Source organism: Aspergillus japonicus (assembly GCF_003184785.1).
Source record: "Aspergillus japonicus CBS 114.51 unplaced genomic scaffold BO86scaffold_55, whole genome shotgun sequence".
NCBI lineage: Eukaryota > Fungi > Ascomycota > Eurotiomycetes > Eurotiales > Aspergillaceae > Aspergillus > Aspergillus japonicus.
Genome location: NW_020291692.1, coordinates 107,594 through 124,636, shown reverse-complemented (window position 1 = coordinate 124,636; position 17,043 = coordinate 107,594). Strand labels below are relative to the sequence as shown.

Genomic DNA, 17,043 nt, shown 5'->3' with positions numbered 1-17,043 from the left:
ATAACCCCATCCAGGATAAGGGCACGCTAGTAATTCACTAACTCACTACCTGAATCACAAAGGGTCCACTATGAAAAAGACCCCACAAACCTTTATTGGGCAATAATGGCGCAGCCTGAAGAGATGGGGCGAATGTTCCTACAGCATCCCGTGGCTTTCGATCGGCCCCTTGAAGAATCCTCTCATTATTTATTTCCTCAGGTTGTTCTCCTCACCAAATGACAGCCAGCTGAGGCAGTCCAAATCGCCCTCCAATTAAACCTTCAATTCTTTTTCACCTTCCACCCTCCTTTTCAAACAACACCTTCAAGCACCTACAAGCATGAATCATGTTCGTTTTCTTGCTTGGTGCGCGCTGGTGGCACACTCGGTGCTGGCAATAGGCACTGCTACCGCTGCCGATTGGAGAATCTTTGAAGTGGACTTGATATCCCCGCGCAACATGACCTACACCCCTCAGGCGTTGATGCCCATTGTATTTGCGCTGCAGAATCCGGCTTTATCTGATACCACTGCAGCTAGTATCTTCTGGAGCGTGTGGGAAGGCAACAATCTGACTTCCCCGGGCTCCATCATGGACGGGGTCTTGGAGCTGGATGTGGGCGACAATTGGAACCGGACTTCATCGGAACCTCACTTCGTCACCCGATTCTTCAACACTGTCAATTATCCGGAAGGCTTCTGGACCTTGAGCTGGAGTCTGCAGCTTTACAATTGCTCGGACAATCCGGAAAAGCAAGGTGATCAGTTTATCACGACTAACAATGCCACCACCTTCACTGTCAGTCGCCAGTCAGGGAAGACCCCTGATCTCGTGGCAGCCACATCTGCCGAGACGTGTGGCGCCACAGTCGCCTATGCATATAATGTCACTGGGGGGGAATACGGATGCGGCTTCATGGGTTCCAATGTGACTGCCAACCCGTGCTCGGTGACAATCAATCCTTCGGCCGCATCCAGTATAATGGCAGCCGCCACAGAGATGGCATGTTCTCCTTTGGAGACTGGGGTGTACCCTAACGTCAGTTGTCCGGCTTCTCCGGTCGAATCCTCCAACGAAGCGGCACCACCTCATGTGGCAGCAGCAGTGTCGATATGGCTTACGCTGTTGACCCTGGTGACAACCTTGATTCACCTCAGATGATCACGGAATGTACAGTACGCGAGCGAGCCCCTGGCCTCAATGCCTGGAAGGACAAGCGGGTCTTTCTCATATGTAGCACAGCAGCAACATTGAGGCTATTTGTCAAGTACTTTTCCTCGTATCAAGATCGTTCTAGTGTTGTGGGCTCCGCACAAAGACTTGCGTTTTCAGCTCGTAGACGAAATTTTGTGTATAAGGGGTATCGGACCCACCAATTCGCAACTCCAGATGTAGGCTCCTAAGCTCTTTGTGGCCGGTTTCCGCGGCGAGCTAATGGCCGCATTCCAAGCCACCAAGTGACAAATTGCCAGAAAGCAGAAAATTGGGGGGCTCAAAGGTGGACACCCCCACCGACCAATGAGTTGGCAGCAAGCACTAATCTTAATAGGGTCTGGAGTCCAGGAGGTACCGTACCCTGGGCACGTACCGAGGTAGCTACTAGTTACATACCGCTGTTCAGTTGACCCCAGGCTCCGATTTTCGCTTCCACTAACCAAGATACGGAAAGACACACGATCGCAATGATATCCTAGACGTATCAACAAGGCTTAAGGGGGACAGAAGTTTTGTCAACCGAGATCCCGATTGAGGAAAGCCTTATCAAGTGTCGAGTAATGTCTTTTGTTATAATACTAAAGTGATGTTAACATATAGAGTTTTATCTTGGCATCTTTCCATATATCGCTTAATATAAGTGGTGTCGTGCCTATAGTACCTCAGAGTCAATGACCAAGGCAAGTGCAGACTTTTGATACTTACAGCTCTAGGAGTGATCGGCCCGGCGTTTAAGACAATGTGATATTCTGACATGTATACTTCAGTACTCGGCTCGCCTTCCTTGGCCTCCCACGCTTGGCCCTCTGCTCTATAAGACACTATGTGTGTAGAACGCCCGAGCTACCGGTTGGGACTATTCAAGCCGAATACCTGGGCTCCTCCAGAGTCCATTCGTTCATCTACGCGAGCTGAGCTATTGGAAGAATTGGAGACTGTTGAGGGGAGCTTCGCTGCTGTTGGTCCAGTGGCCCCTGACCAGGAATCACGTACTTTGAAGGCACACTATTCGCCTCCACACGCCGGACACGCCGGTGCCCCTTTCCGCCAGTTCGCGACGGGGCAGGGAGTCAGAGCTAAAATCGCCTTTGCGCTCTACCCAATCACCTGAGCAGGCTTCCCCTCGTGAAGAGTTCAGCGATGAAAAAGTCTCGGAAGTCCGGCCTATTCCGCTAGTTGGTTGACTGGCTAAATTAGATTGCTGACGGGTCAAGCTCCTGAAGCTTGTTAGACTATAACGCTACTGGTAGGTGTTCTCGAGCACGATAAAAAACAATCCATGGGCTGGAACCGAGGAGAATACAAAGAGGAAGCGGAAAGGGGCTAGACCTACAAGGCGAATTATTCTTATCAATCAATATCTCAAGATGGGCGAGTCTTATTTAGTATTGCAGCTTGACCAGTGCCCTGTGAGGCAAGACTAGCCTGGCACATTGACAACCACCTGCGGACAAAGACTATGGACCTGTGGTATACGTGAGAAATGTGCCCGTACTACCCAGTAGAGGCCATGTTTTTAGCTCCTTGAATTCACGATTCTAGACGAAATGATTGTATCTGAAGGTTACAATGGATAGGGAAATCAAATGGGGTGCCCCTTCGACCCCCTGATGAGCAGTGCTTAAGGCAGCAACATTGAACGAATTCAAAAGATCCGACCTCTACTAGAGATATTTTCGATTGACTGACTCGATGCATGAGACGTGGGGGGTGGGGGCAAAACTTCTGTGCCGGCACGATGATTGGCCCCTTCGGTAGGCTAGGGTCCGAGCCAAGCTTTACAGAATTTTGCGAAGCTTTTTCGGAATCCTCGGGGTCGTGAGATGATGGATCGGAACGCCGGCGGTGCCTGCACGTCCCGCAGTGCTGTACAGTATGTACATACCTACGGAGTAGTAATTGTTAGCAATCGGTATCCACCTCACCTGCTTAAACACGAGGGGGGCTCGATAGACCTCACAATTTCATTGTATACATGACTCGAATGGTTTGTTCTTGTAGTCAATAGTAAGATAACGGGGTAGCCGCTCGGTGGAGGAATATGCTTTCGAGCAGGACTTTAGGCAGCAAGGAATTGACGACTATCTCTCGCGGCGAATGAGTCACCTCGATACATGGAAGGGCCCTATTTGGACAGACGGAAAAGCCACTCGATACAAATTGTAAACACCTATTCCAGGAAAAGCAACATGCACTCATACTTAAAAGTTTTCTAGTTGTATTGCCCAAGCATATTTACTCGTCAAGTCCGAATCGGTCAGCATTAAATGTTATGTATTGCATACTTGCAGTACATTTGCTTTTTTGTCTGTTCTACTCATGATCTAATACCGAGCCCTGAGAAGCTTTGCGAAGCTTTACCGGATCTCCAATTGAATTGGGGGCTGAAAAGCGCGGAAGACGGGTGTCCTCGCACGCCCCAGAGGTGGACAATGTCTCAGTGCGGAGTACTCCGTACATCGCCTCAAACTCTTGCTTTCCATGTTTTTCGAAGGATTGAAGGCCCACACAATCTTCTTTACCATATAATGTTCGGTGATGAGATTGATTTCCATGGCTGTGCGGTTGCACAACAGGATATAACACGCTCGATGGTCAGACCTGATCCCAGCAGAACAGAGCTTTGTTGTTCCCCAGCACTGTCTCTTGGCTTGCCCAGGTATTTTTCTCCTTTGTTCTTGAACAAGCATTAACCCACCATGATGACTCCAACATCCCTCAAGGCGGGTCTTCTTCTACTCCCGCGGCTACAGCTTGCATGGGGTATGGCCATCGCCCCCCGTCAGCAAGTGATTTGTACCTATGAGACGGCAGCCAGTTCCGGAGATACCTGCCAGTCTTTCTCGGCGGATCGGGGAATGGATGTGCCAATATTCAGGTCTCTCAACCCGGGCATCACCTGCCCGGACCTCGTGGCCGGTCAGAACTACTGTGTGGTCGGCACAGTTTTATCTAGTGGATCGACTACAAGCTCCTCGACTCTTACCACCATCACTTCATCAACGGTATCGCTATCCTCATCAAATCCCTATCAACCGCAACAAACTGGTACCGCCGCCAGTTGCGACCAGTTCTATCTTATCCAGATTGGGGACTCGTACGAAAACATCAAAGCCCAGTTTGACATCAGCGCAACCCAGTTCCTGAAGTGGAATCCATCTGTCAACTCTAGTATATCCTTCCATTTTTCCGATCCGTGCCTGTGCGCCGTGAAACGAAAAGGGGCACAGCTCCTAGACACCAATTCCCGAAGCTGACCAGCCTCATAGATTGTTCCAACATCCTAGCAGGCTACTACTACTGTGTAGACGTCGCCGGCACCACTGCTCCCGTTACCATAACAGTGCCGGCGACTATCACTACCACCACTCCCGCCGACGGCATCACCACGCCCACGCCCATCCAGACCGGCATGACCGACAACTGCGGCAAATTTGATCTTGTTCAACCCGGCGACAGCTGCGAAGGCATCGCCGCGAAACACGACATCCAACTGTCCACCTTCTACACTTGGAACCCGGCCGTCAACTCGTCCTGCGCCGACCTCGACGTGGGTTACTATGTCTGTGACCAGACCCTGGGCTACACAGCGCCGACGACCCCGACAGCCGCCGCTGGCAACGCCCTTAATACCCCGACGCCCTTCGAGCCCGAAATGGTGGCTGGCTGTACCGCTTTCTATTTCGTCCGTTCGGGCGATACGTGCCCGGCCATTGCTAGCAGTCATGGCATCACCGTCGGCGATATTGAGCAGTGGAACCCCAAAGTCGGGTCCGCCTGTACGGACCTCTGGTTAGATGAGTACATCTGCGTGGGCATCTGAAAGCCTTAGCACATCCCCAGGGAAAGGTGGATGGAGTTGACATCAGCAAAAGGCTTAGTGCGCAGGAGCGCCTTGGATGGAAGTTGGGCAGGGCGGGCAGCGGCTTTTAACGATTGTGAAATGTATGAAATGTATACTAGTAATGTATGATATGTCTTACAGGAATTTAGATAGAGTAGGGTGGATTGAATTGGAGAACTTAACGAAGGGTAAGAATGGTTTCCACAATCTGAAAAGGGAGTGAATTGACTGTGGTGCACAATTAGGCCACACCCTGCGGACCTAGTATTTGGGTGGGTGTGAGGAATGGGATTACATATTAGCTAGACCTAAGGGAAGATAATCTCAAGTCAGTTTTATAGGTTAGCAATCCCATCATACTATTTTAAACCAATTGTAAATGCTGTAAAGAAAATTAAGTAAACTTCCTATAGATAATACTATATAGCTATTACACAACCAGAATAATTACTTCTCTATCTTTAAAATATACTTACTTTAAATTACCTTAATTGTACAACTGTAAAGCAGCCTTAGCTGTTAGCTTATCTAAAATGCATCTACCCATCTTCTGGCCGTGATTAAGCCACAAGCCGGGAGGCTAGTAGTAGGGTGGATTACCACCAGCAAATCGCTTCTGTGCTATATTCTTTTGGTCCTTTGTGGCCTATATCCTCTATCTTCTGGTTGATTGACCAGGCCTTTCGTGCGCGAGGAAGGCATCACTTTGACCATCACTAATCAGCTCAGGTACTCCACAACGGTGGTCACCGGGACCCTGCGCGTGTTGGAATCATCGCAAGTCAGAATTGAGGTGTAAATGCGGGTGCTCTGGGAAGTTGCGCGTGTGAAGATCCCTGTCTCTTTGCCTCCCCCTTTCCCTTCCTAGTAAAGCTTTCTTTCCTTGCATAGAATGATGGCTGCCGAGTCTAGACCCTATTATCCCTCTAGGTAATTTATCCGGCCCTTGTCTAGCTTTCAGACCCCCTACCATATTAACAATCCGTTAATGGCTGGTTGCAGAGGCCTAAATCCAGCTTGGGCGAGCGTAAGTTCCCGAATAAGGCTCGGGCTCACTCTTCGGGGGAGGTGCAGTTTGTTCAGGTTGAATCGGGAGTCTCTCACTGTCAACCTCTGCAAATTCACTGCGCTGGATTCAGGTTCCGCTTGAGACAGCCTTTGATTCTTATCTATTACTATAGGCAAACCCAAGTTTCCGCCATTAGTCTTGCACACTGGAACACATCCTCCATATCATCCACCATGTCCACTGCAACCACAACCAATGGTTTTTGAATGGAAGGGAAGGAAAAGGTAACCTGACTAACGACACAGTAATGGTTCTATCTTCGACTCCCAACCCTCGTTATCTATGCCGGGCCTGGATCTACGCGCGGTCGATGCTCACGTGAGTGCGGATCAATCCCTTTCTTGAAGTCGCAGACAACATAAATGCAGGAACTTCACTACCTACTTACTCTCACGTAATGCTACAAGATTCTCGTTGGGTCCCTTCACTTTGGGAGACGGGCAAAGGCCAAGAACAGAGGTTTGAGTTTTTTTTCTTTTTCTTTTTTGTACAAATAAGCCTTACAGGTGTAAGGAGAGGTGTGCGGGGTTATAGTTGCGTTGCGTTTCAACTGCAGAAATCGGAATCTAGCTTATATATTTCATAATCCGTAAGCAACGGGCGAACAAGTCATTTGTTCCTGCATGTTCGCTGACTTATGAGCATATTGATGCCATTTGGGCATGCTTAAACCACAAGAAGGGCTGCTCTTGCTCTCGTAGTGGATCAACCTACAGGATTCAATCTTCTCTGGCGCGATGAGACGGAGCAAGAATTGCCATAAAAAGATGTGGAGACAAAAAAAAATATGAGCGCAAAAATGAAAGCCCAACGCGGGGCTCGAACCCGCAGCCTTGAGATTAAGAGTCTCACGCTCTACCGATTGAGCTAGCCGGGCTAACTACGGGAGCAGGGGTAAGAACCATACAATATATTCGTACACCTTTCTATCAATTCGAAAATCGCATTTCAGCCCTGTGTCCGGCGCAAAGCCGGTGTAATTGTGCAGCTCCCTTAATAATGAATCTGCAACTTGTTATGTCCATTTACCTCTAGCACGGTGTCTATTTTCTTCACGCTGAATTCACTCCCGGAGCCCCACATGTGAAAACAGGGATGTGGCACCATTGCAAGCCATAAAGTGTAGAACATAGTTGTTCCAACGCCTAGCCGAACCAGAAATTATGTCGCATTGCTGTCATCGTGCACTGCAATCTGTGTTTAGGTCTATCAGGAATAAAATACATAGGAAGCATTGTTCCACCTTTAAAGGCTGCTTGATAGTGCATCCGAGTATAAGATCCAAGACAGGCAGTCCAGACTGTCGATCTCATGCACTTCCCTGCACACTGCCGTCATCTCACCTTCTCGCCTAAATGTGCGAGAACGAGCTGTGCCGCAATGTTGACCAGCGCCTGAAACGTCCAGCTTTGATAGAAGTCACACCCCGAAGGCTGACAAGACAGGTGAAAATGCTTGATACAAGTAACTCTATCGCTCTAACGGCCTTCATTGTCTCCCTGGTCGCCCTCACAGTGACTTTCCTTCAGTTGCTGCAGCAATACTTCGCAACGGCGCAGGGCTACAACCGGTGCTCTAGACGATTAATCGGCGACTGGTCCCGGTTCCGACATCGAAATTATCTCTGGCGGGAGTTTCGGTTTGAGGTCACCTTCGTACGACCATATATCTATCTTGGGGGTCTCGGTCAACCCCACCCCAGCTCGGATGTTGAAGGTCCACCAGCAACATGGCTCAATATGTTCCCGACCTGGCAGAGAGACCGGAATTGGCGATCGCAATATCTGGGAAGGTCCATGAGCATAGGCGAGCTAGCCGGGGAGTTCACTGATGCGAGCACGCAGGCTTCTTGGACTCTTTTTCTGAAGCACCTGCACGAGTACAATCGACATGCTGCAAGGCGAATGCATCATGCAACTTACGACCCACCATCAGCATCACCCTCGCATCCTTCTCCATCATCCTATGGCATCTGCATCAAATTTGAGCCCTGCACCTGGGACGATCTCCCCGGAAACACTGGCAGACTGACAGGATCGGTGTCTCTCCGCGACCTAATCGTATTCACTCGCCTTCTCGGCCTGACCTGGTCAGACGGGCCTTTTTTGAGTGATATAGGGAGCTCAGCACCAGCAGCGGAGAGCAAATCAGCCAGGAGCTTGTTTTCCAGAGGCAGCCTCCAGGCATCAGGAAACACCCTCATCCTCGCAGAAAGATCCACCCCGCTACTACGCTACGAGCAACAAGACTTCACCCCGCCACGGCTCCACCTCTCACGCAGGGAGACCTTCATCATTCATACCGGGACGGTGGCAATGTTCTACGGGCGGATTCTCCCAGATCCGGAGCTATTCCCAGCCCACTCCGAATCCGTCGTCCTGGACGGTGACCAGGCCTGGGAGACCCTTTCCCGCACCATGTGGCTCGCACTCCCACCACGAGCCGGTCTGATCAATACCCTCCCAGCCTTGTGCTGCGGGGTTTTCAGCGAAAGGGATCTCTACCCAGTGCGCGTACCAAGACCGCACCGGTACCTTCTGGGCCCGTTCACCAGACCTAAAATTGCGCTGATCTTCAAGCGTGGCGTAGAAAATATACAATCCCAGAAGCAGCAGCAGCAACAACAACAGGGGGGACCGTCAATGCTCGTGGACGGAATTATAGAGGCTATCAGCGAGCTAGAGCAGTTTCCTCGACCACAGCAACATCCCGGGCCCCCTCCTCCCACCTCTTCCCCTCCCTCCACCACGACGCCTACCCCAACCCGCATAGCAGATTACTGGACCGTGTCACAAGGCGCTCATCCCGCCTGGGCCACAGACTTGGAAACCAAACCCGAAGCCAGCTTCTTCAACGGGAGGGTTCACCACTGGATATCCTGGATCCAGCATGAACTCAGCCAGCTCGTTCACCGGGAAGACGACTATATCGGACCCTACACCTTCTTCCACTGGGACCTCGTCTCCTCATTCCTCGAGTTCATCGTCGCGTACGAAAACGGTAGCGAGGGGGCGGCTGCGGAGGACGATCATGATGAAGCCGAGGAAGGCTTGATAGAGGCCAGATCTACAAAACAACGACAGCCGCATCCGCAGCATAAACCAAAACAGAAACCCCACACTGGCAGGAAACGTCCTTTTGCGACCTGGCGCCGAAACATGCACGCCCTCTTCGACCACCTCCCCACCATCGAAGCCCATGTCCGCAGACGCGGGAGACGACGCGCCGAGATGCGCGCCAATGGATACCATATGTCCGCAACCACCGGTTTGGGGGACCAGTTCGATGTCGTGGTCCCTTGTGAGGGGGTGGTGGGGTATGATCAGATCGGCTCGGAGGAGATCCGCGATGCGTGTCTGGGGATGATTTTTCGGGCCATGTGTTGGTAGGTCGCTTTTGACCCCCTCGTCGCTTCAGTTTCCATCTCTTTATCTTCCGAAGGTCTTGTGGTAGAGCTTTCTCCTGGCGACGTTGCTAACAAGATCATCTGTTGCAGGCATCGGTGCCATTATATGAGTCCGGAGGACGAGCCGTTCCGGTCTGATTTTTATGGCAATATTCAACAGGTGGGCATTGAATAAGATGAAGCGGTGAGCCGGGGAACTCCAGCATGTATGCATTGGGGCGGTATTCCCTGGAACTTGATACGAGAGACTTGAGAGTAGTCGCGGTACGGAGTATGAGGTAAATTGGAACATTACTGCTTTCAGGTCCCACTTCCAAATCGAGGGTTGTATATACGACGGTGAGAGCGAGCCGGGCATGCGAGCCGGGCAGTATTCTGTGCCCATTCAATGCTAGACTACAGGTCAACACAAAAGCCGTCCTTGGACGGCAAGGCTGGCTGAGGATCCGATCCGGACCCTCTAGGCAGGCAGGGAATCATCTCTCGGCTTTCCCGGTCGCTACGGAGGTCCCGAACATGCTCGGAGATGAGATTTTGTCTCATGGAAGATCCGCGCGCTGCAATAAAGGGCCCGATTGAAGTAGTTGATGAGATGTCTTGCTCGGTCCAGCATACGAGCCCAGCGTTTATGGCTGAGTATCCAAGCGAATTGTTTATATTGTCGAGTCGAGTCTGGAAAAGAAAGATATGAAGATGAAGATCAACCCCCTGCGCCAATTCGCAGGTTCATTGCCAGAATCTTTGGATTTGATACTGGACAGAACTCCCTGCGAGACGAATATTACTGGTGGAAAATTTACTTCATACCCGAGATAGCGGTGCCGCACCTCTGGAGTCGAGGTTACCTCTAGGGAGTACACATTCAGCGATAAAAGCCACGCCCAGGGCAAAGGATATTAGACGGAAGCCTGGCGAGTCGATGCCACAGCCGGGAAGAGGGTCCAAAGAACCGATTAGGGCAAGCTGTGCGACCGGGCGAAATGAATCTCCTACTCTACGAAGACTAGTCCCAGCCTTTCCTGTATGCCACGTGAGCTGAAGCCTGGAGAAGGATGCGCTGCTAACCAAGACCGGGGGTTCTCCCGGCCCACTAAGCCTTGAATCGAACAAGCTTCGGCCCCCCACTTGGTCACCGCGAAGCTCAAGAGCCCTAGAACAGCCGAGTGCCAGTGTGTACAAACACCTCCGGGAGAAAAGATACCCGCTTTGCAAAGAGATAAAACTGCCCGAGATGAACGGCCATGGCATTGGTATTCATCATCACGCTTCAAAGCAAACATCAATCTTCCTGATCAAGCCAAACAGAAGCCCGATCGCTGCTCCTTCTTCTTCTTCTTCTCCTCACTCCCTTGTTGCCGACATTCCTCACATCGAACATGAAACCCATTTTCGCCCTCGGTGCCTTCGCCCTCCTTGTAATCCAGGCTCGAGCCGCCTGCTACAAATCCGACACCTACTGCTCTGACTGGGGAGCCAAGGTGTGCGAGTGTGATGAAGGGTACCTGGTACGAGATTTCTGGGGGAACAGCGCAGCCTCTCTCACCGCAGAATGGGGAACCGACGTATACCTGATGCTGACTGCGTTCTGTCCAGATGGAATGCGAGGAATATCTCGTCTCGGAGGTTGATGGCGAGGGCGGCGAGTCGTACGCGCTGTGGACGAGGCTCAAGAATTGTCCCGTCCCGGCCGATGGAGGGCTCCAGTGTGTCGATGGGGCTTGTACCTCCTGAGCGGGTTAGCAAAGGTATCGTGGGTTACTGAGGGTGTATGCAATCAGTGTAGCGGTTTTAGGCGAGGGAAGAAGACACCGACAAAAAGACGTCTGGAGGATCGAATAGACGAGGCTGAGAGAAAGAGTGAGACGGAGGACGAAGCTATTTCGCGAGTTGGCACGGATCGAATATAAATAATCTAGTGTCTCAGTAGATAAGAGTTGGTACTGGGAGTAATCGGAACACTATAACTTCCTCACATCGTCTCCGAAAATCAAACATAGATCTCGACAAACGTAGCCATGGCTAGAGTTGTTATAGATCGGAATGTAAGGAGGTCTTTTACATTGATGCATCGTACAAAGATAGTAGCACCTCTTGAACTTTCATCATAGAAACCTTACTCCTATTATACTCCTGCTTCGAGCATCAACGCATCCGAAAACTCAAGCATCATTAAATGGTACAAGAAGCAGAAACAGATTCCAGAACCTGGATTACCCACTGCATTAGCGACCTGACCTACCTGTTAAAGCAGCACCAGATGTTACTATACGTAAATACGTACTCAAAACAGCACAAGGACTTCATGTATATCTTAGCCTAGTAACGTAAGTTACACTAATCTTGATCGTGTTGGAGCCAAGATCAAGAGCTCTGTGAAATATTTGTAAGACCTCCTGCAGGTACACAGGGGATACCTGAACCGTGACGACAGGATTCTTAGAACTAATCTACTCAGAACCTGATATACACCGCTTGGCTCAGAAGTAACATGAGGTGAACTGTTCTGAATTCCACTTCTTATTCCATCTACAATTAGTATTCGTGGTACCAGCAATAGAGCAGCCTGTTCTGATTACAAGAGGTGCTTCCAGCTCCTCTCTCCAAGAGCTGGTTAAAATGTGGCAATATTGACGAGGATGAAGAAGAGATCCTGATCCTTCTTTCCGGGACTTACAACTTGTTCAGAAAGTTGATGCCTACATACCGTCTAACTTGACAACATTCACAAGAACGAGTCTTCAGATAGTTAAATGCAATCAAGGGCTATAAAAGACACCATCATTTACCTCGACCCCAACTGAATTTTCTTTCTTCTCCATCCACATCACCAACAACATCCACATTACTTCCATCCAAAACAAAATCAACTTACATCATGTCATCCCCAGAAACCTACGAGACTCGCTACAGTCGATACAAACGATCGACTCAAAACGTGGCGCTATGGCTTGCGGTCACTGATCGTGATTTCAAGCCTCAGCAGGGCGAGTACATCCTCATTGCCAGTCAGTTCGTGGAGCTGGCGAACAACATCGTCGCTTGCAAATATGCAGACCACGTCCCCAGGCCGATCGTCAGTGACCTTTGCTACACCATCAACAGTCGTTGGGCTCAGTCCAAATTCTACCAGGACGAGGGTTCGGCGTCATACAAGACTCACCAGCACTTCATTCAACAACTTGAACGACTTTACGAGACCCTCCGTCCTCTCATACTAGACGAACAGGAGACACATTTTGACTCAGAGGATCCTGACACGGCTGCTATGGCGAATCGGTTCGAGGGGCTCAAGATCGAAGAATCTTCGAAAGAGTTCCTGGAGGCACCGGACACTCCTGCGCGCCATGCATATACTACTAACAATCTCATCGTTGAGGACTCCACCGATCAAGAGTTCGGAGTGCTCCTCCTCCTCCAAGACCTCTGGTCGATCCGTCAATCTGTCCAGCAGACATGGACGAAGCACCATCAGGGCAAATGCACCCTCGAGGCCGCGGCCGTGACCACCGATATCGCGCTCCACGTCGCTGCTGAATTAATGCAGGAGGGCCTCAAACCTTTCAGCGACGACCTCCAGGCTTTCGATCCAATCATGACCAGGATCCTTCAAGAAATGCACCGCACTGCGCCACAGGATCGACCGTACTGGTACGAAGTGGTGCGGAACCTGCACATGGTGGCGGAGATTCTCCTTCCCCTCGTCGGCGGCTGGAAGGAGGAGAATGATGCCGTGCTGTCCGAGCCGACGGCCCCGGCCCTCGATTCCAGCCGACCGCTGGACGAGATGATGGACACCGAGCGAAGCGTTGTGGCGTTTGTGCTGCTCAAAGAGGTGGTCCGCGAATGCGGCCTGTGGGGCCCGCATCACCCGCGTCTCTGTGCCACGATGGACTGGTTCACCATGATGCTGGGCTACGGGCAGGAGAAACGGGCGATTAACTACGAAGTCGCGTTCGCCGCCCTCGTTGACATTGATATCCGTCTCGCGATGGGTGCGGACGCCGCCCAGCCACGTCTGCAGCTTCAGGCGTGGACCAGGTCGACCACCGCTCTTATCAAGGCACTCTCGAAGACGGGCGCTTCTGGCTTGGAATAGCTGGAGGATTTCCTCAGGATTACTAAGAAGACACTTGGGAAGGATCACGTTAACGCTCGACGGCAGTCGCTTGGTGTCTTGACGGAGCAACTCTTCGGACTCTTCTCGTGCCAGCCCCTGCTCGCCGGGAAACTGCTGTGGCTCTGGAAGGTCTCCCTATACCGACGCCTCCTAAATTTGAACAAGTCTCGTGGTGTCCTCCTGGGCATGTTCCATCTCTACAACGCTGCCGCCTGCGAGAGTCTGCTGCCAGCCGGGTGGACCTGGCCCGCGCTGCAGCAGCTGATCGACGCCCTCGGCCCTATCTTCCTCGGAGGGAAGCTTCCCACAGAGCGTGCGCGGTACAGACAGTCTCTGCAATACAGCCTCAGTCCGAAGGGCCGGGCCCGCTGGGTCGACGACGGCCTGATTCCGCCGATGAACCAGATGGTGAGCAGCCCGCACAGCCTCCAACGGCACTGGACGCCCCAGGATATCCAGCGCGTGCTCACCGACTCCAACAAGTGCACCAAAAAGAGGGCCGATGGTGACCGACCGCAGCCAGTGTTCGAGGTGCTGGGCCAGCTGCGCCGCAACCTTCACCTCGAAGCTGACCGTCCTGCCTACCCTGGCTGCAGTGCCAGCTCGACGCGACCAAGATCCTGCAGCAGGTGCTCGAGAAGGGAAAGGAGATTCGCCGGTCCCCGCTCATCTCCCAGAATGATCTTCTCGTCGGCGTTGCGGTGGTGATCTTTTCGCACAAGAAAGAGCGCAAGTTCCTGGGCAAGGTTGCGCAGATCATGAAAGCCGTGCTTGGGTCGAAGTAGTTTTGGAGGTCATCGTGGCTGGATATTGTCACGTTCATTCGACTTCAGATTAACTCACCTGTACCAGAGAATGCTGGATCCAGACCAAGAGTATTTTGTATGAAACTGTGGGAAGGTGATGCACAGATGTTGAGCCTATCGACACAAGCCTTTGATTTGCTTACGTTATGTTTCTTGCTGGACTAAATTGGACAGTCACAGTCAAATCGGAATTTGAAAACATTTAAACCATTGCAGCCCAGCATCATCACCCACTTCTTTCCGTAGCCTCAATGCCGAAGAATAGACCAACCCATTCTACCTACGACCTTGTCCATCACCTGCATAAGAAGAACGGACTCGTCCAGCCCCAACACACGACCTTCCTTTCTCCGCTAGACGATCCAGCTGTGCTGCTGCTATGGAGCGCATAGCGTCTCTCAGCCCATGCCTTCAGCTTTAATCGAGATGTTTGCCCCCTGAGCTGACTTCATTGCGGCGCGCCGCGGAGCGGGGCGGAGTTGAGGCGGAGGCGGAGGCGGACTTCGCAAAGCACTAATCCCCCCGCTTGCCAACCACATTCGTACCGAGGTTGATTATCGATTGAAGTGATCTACAGCCACAGTTGAGGACTATGCTTGGAGTGATACTTTGACTGCGACTTACTCGGCGTGTCTGTTGTATTCGTGACGGTGACTGTCCATTTGACGTCTCACGTCCTGGATTCCATAAGCTGAGCTACAAAGGATACTCATGCTTCTACGAGTTATCGCCAGTCTTCCTATTTGGAATCTAAAGACGAGAAATGCACACGGTCATAGCCCTACAGCCACTGCAGATCCCAAATTCATAGACACCATGGACTCGAATACATTTCATTCTAACGATAAATTCTTAAAATTAAGGGAGCGGGACAGATCCCACACAATTCCGAGATTAATTGTAGCAATCCACAGTAACCGTGGCTGTAACGTAGATAGTCGACACTACCTCGTCACCGTCGCTCTCCGACGCGGGCTGGGTCACTGCCGGCGCCCTCGCCGAGGAGACAGTCTGACCGGCGGTGGTAGCAGCCGAGTTACCGGCCGACACGGTCTGTGCAGGCACGATGGCGGTTCCAGTAGCAATGGTGTCAACCCCCGTAGCGGTGGGTGCCGCGGTCTGGGTGGCGGTGATGGGGCATACGGTTGTGTAATCGACCAGAGTCTCGGTGATTATGTAGGTGCTCTGTGCAGAGGCCGGACAGTTTGTGACGGTGGATGGACAGGCGGTGATGGTGGAGGTGCGGGTGGTGAAGACGGTCGATGTCGTCAGGAGCTCACTGTCTGGGCCTGAGCCGGCAGATGCTGTAGGTTGGCTGGCGGGGTTCGTGGCGGGGCAGATGGTGGTTCCCACGACCACCGTTTCGGTCGTTAGAGAGGTCGTGCGCTCGCTGGCGGGGCAGTTGGCCACGCTTGACGGGCAGGCTGTCACCGTTGCGGTGCGGGTGGTGAGAAGTGTGGAGGTGATGAATGCGCCGCTGTCTGCGGATGCAGATCCGAGGGTGGTTCTGCTCTCGTGGGCTGAGATTGAAGGAGTGACTGTCGGGATGCTAGATTGAGAAGGTCCCACGTTGGGGGAACTGGATGGGACTCTGCCCGGTTGGGAAAGCGAAGTAGCGAATGTGCGCACAGGGGATGGGGTGAAGCCCGGTGCTGAAGACTGGCCCGCCGAACGTGTGACCACTGGCTGGGAGGAGGCAAAGGAGACAACTGGGCTGGATGATGGAACGAAGGAAGACAATGATCGTATGGGCGAGCTGCGTGGCGGAATCACGGAGTTGGCCGTGGATTGGGATGGTCGTATAATAGGAATGGAGACACTTGAGCTGGCAGAGATGATTGGCGGAGACGACACAGCGGGAGGTGATGCGACCACACTTGAGCTTGATGCAACAGACGCCGTTGCGGTCACTAACGCAGAAGGTGACAATGTGGTGGGCGTAGATACCAGACTGCTGCTAGGTACTACTGGCGACGAGATCGGCGAAGCAGGCGACACAGCGGATAATGGCGTTGCTGAGGCGCTCACAGCACTGCTCGCTGGAACACTAGACGGCGAGATCGCCACCACACTCGTAGTCGGGGTAACCACCTCTGCAGAGGTGGTGCACACCTGCTGGGTGGACACCGGCAAGAGGAAGTTATCCAGGTCAAAGGTAAATGTGGTATAGTCGTTGCAGGCAAACAGGAACATCATGGTGTGCGAAGAGCTGGTGGGGGTGAAGGCCGCGGTGTAGGTCGCCCACTCAGCCTCTCCACCACTGAGTGTCGCAGCCGTCGTGGTGCGATCGAAGAAGCTGCCCCATTTGTCCAGCATCCACCCCAGATTGCACTGGTTGTAGATGGTAGGAATGCTCGCCGCCGCAGCGGTGAGTTTGTAGTCCACCGACAGCGAATACGTCTTCCCCGCCTCCAGCCCGGTCACGGTTTGCTTGATGTATTTCCAGTAGTAGGGGTCCGCATTTATGGATCTTGGTGTCGCGTGTCAGTACTGTTCGTTTTTTCCCCGAAAATCCATTCGAGCAATCAACTCACAGGTAATAGGTGCCGTCCGACGCATCCCCGGAGAGGACATCGCCCATGGTGGTGGCCGTCGCCGAGGCG

At 52.1% G+C, this 17,043-nt stretch overlaps 5 protein-coding genes and 1 non-coding gene across 6 annotated transcripts; 5 read left to right on the top strand and 1 right to left on the bottom strand.

Annotated features, from left to right (window-relative positions):
- Positions 1-319: 319 nt before the first annotated feature.
- BO86DRAFT_438059 (uncharacterized protein) lies at positions 320-1,204 on the top strand (the record flags this gene model as incomplete). The annotated part of the gene is made up of 1 exon (XM_025676101.1): positions 320-1,204. One exon carries the CDS (start codon positions 323-325, stop codon positions 1,142-1,144), a length of 822 nt encoding a protein of 273 aa, XP_025524553.1. The 3' UTR covers positions 1,145-1,204.
- Positions 1,205-3,900: 2,696 nt separating this feature from the next.
- Positions 3,901-5,021, top strand: BO86DRAFT_402605 (LysM peptidoglycan-binding domain-containing protein; the record flags this gene model as incomplete). The annotated part of the gene is made up of 2 exons (XM_025673878.1): positions 3,901-4,369; positions 4,468-5,021. The coding sequence occupies 2 exons, from the start codon at positions 3,901-3,903 to the stop codon at positions 5,019-5,021; spliced, it is 1,023 nt and encodes a 340-aa protein (XP_025524552.1).
- A 1,894-nt stretch (positions 5,022-6,915) lies between these two features.
- Positions 6,916-6,988, bottom strand: BO86DRAFT_t244. The gene has a single exon. It is a non-coding gene; the product is annotated as a tRNA-Lys (tRNA).
- A 542-nt stretch (positions 6,989-7,530) lies between these two features.
- Positions 7,531-9,740, top strand: BO86DRAFT_438053 (uncharacterized protein). The gene is made up of 3 exons (XM_025676100.1): positions 7,531-9,095; positions 9,195-9,496; positions 9,608-9,740. Exons 1-3 carry the CDS (start codon positions 7,563-7,565, stop codon positions 9,690-9,692), a joined length of 1,920 nt encoding a protein of 639 aa, XP_025524551.1. The 5' UTR covers positions 7,531-7,562; the 3' UTR covers positions 9,693-9,740.
- A 1,153-nt stretch (positions 9,741-10,893) lies between these two features.
- On the top strand, positions 10,894-11,358 carry BO86DRAFT_438049 (uncharacterized protein; the record flags this gene model as incomplete). The annotated part of the gene is made up of 2 exons (XM_025676099.1): positions 10,894-11,022; positions 11,111-11,358. 2 exons carry the CDS (start codon positions 10,894-10,896, stop codon positions 11,246-11,248), a joined length of 267 nt encoding a protein of 88 aa, XP_025524550.1. The 3' UTR covers positions 11,249-11,358.
- Positions 11,359-12,392: 1,034 nt separating this feature from the next.
- On the top strand, positions 12,393-14,419 carry BO86DRAFT_402602 (uncharacterized protein; the record flags this gene model as incomplete). The annotated part of the gene is made up of 3 exons (XM_025673877.1): positions 12,393-13,555; positions 13,631-14,165; positions 14,231-14,419. The coding sequence occupies 3 exons, from the start codon at positions 12,393-12,395 to the stop codon at positions 14,417-14,419; spliced, it is 1,887 nt and encodes a 628-aa protein (XP_025524549.1).
- Positions 14,420-17,043: the final 2,624 nt, after the last annotated feature.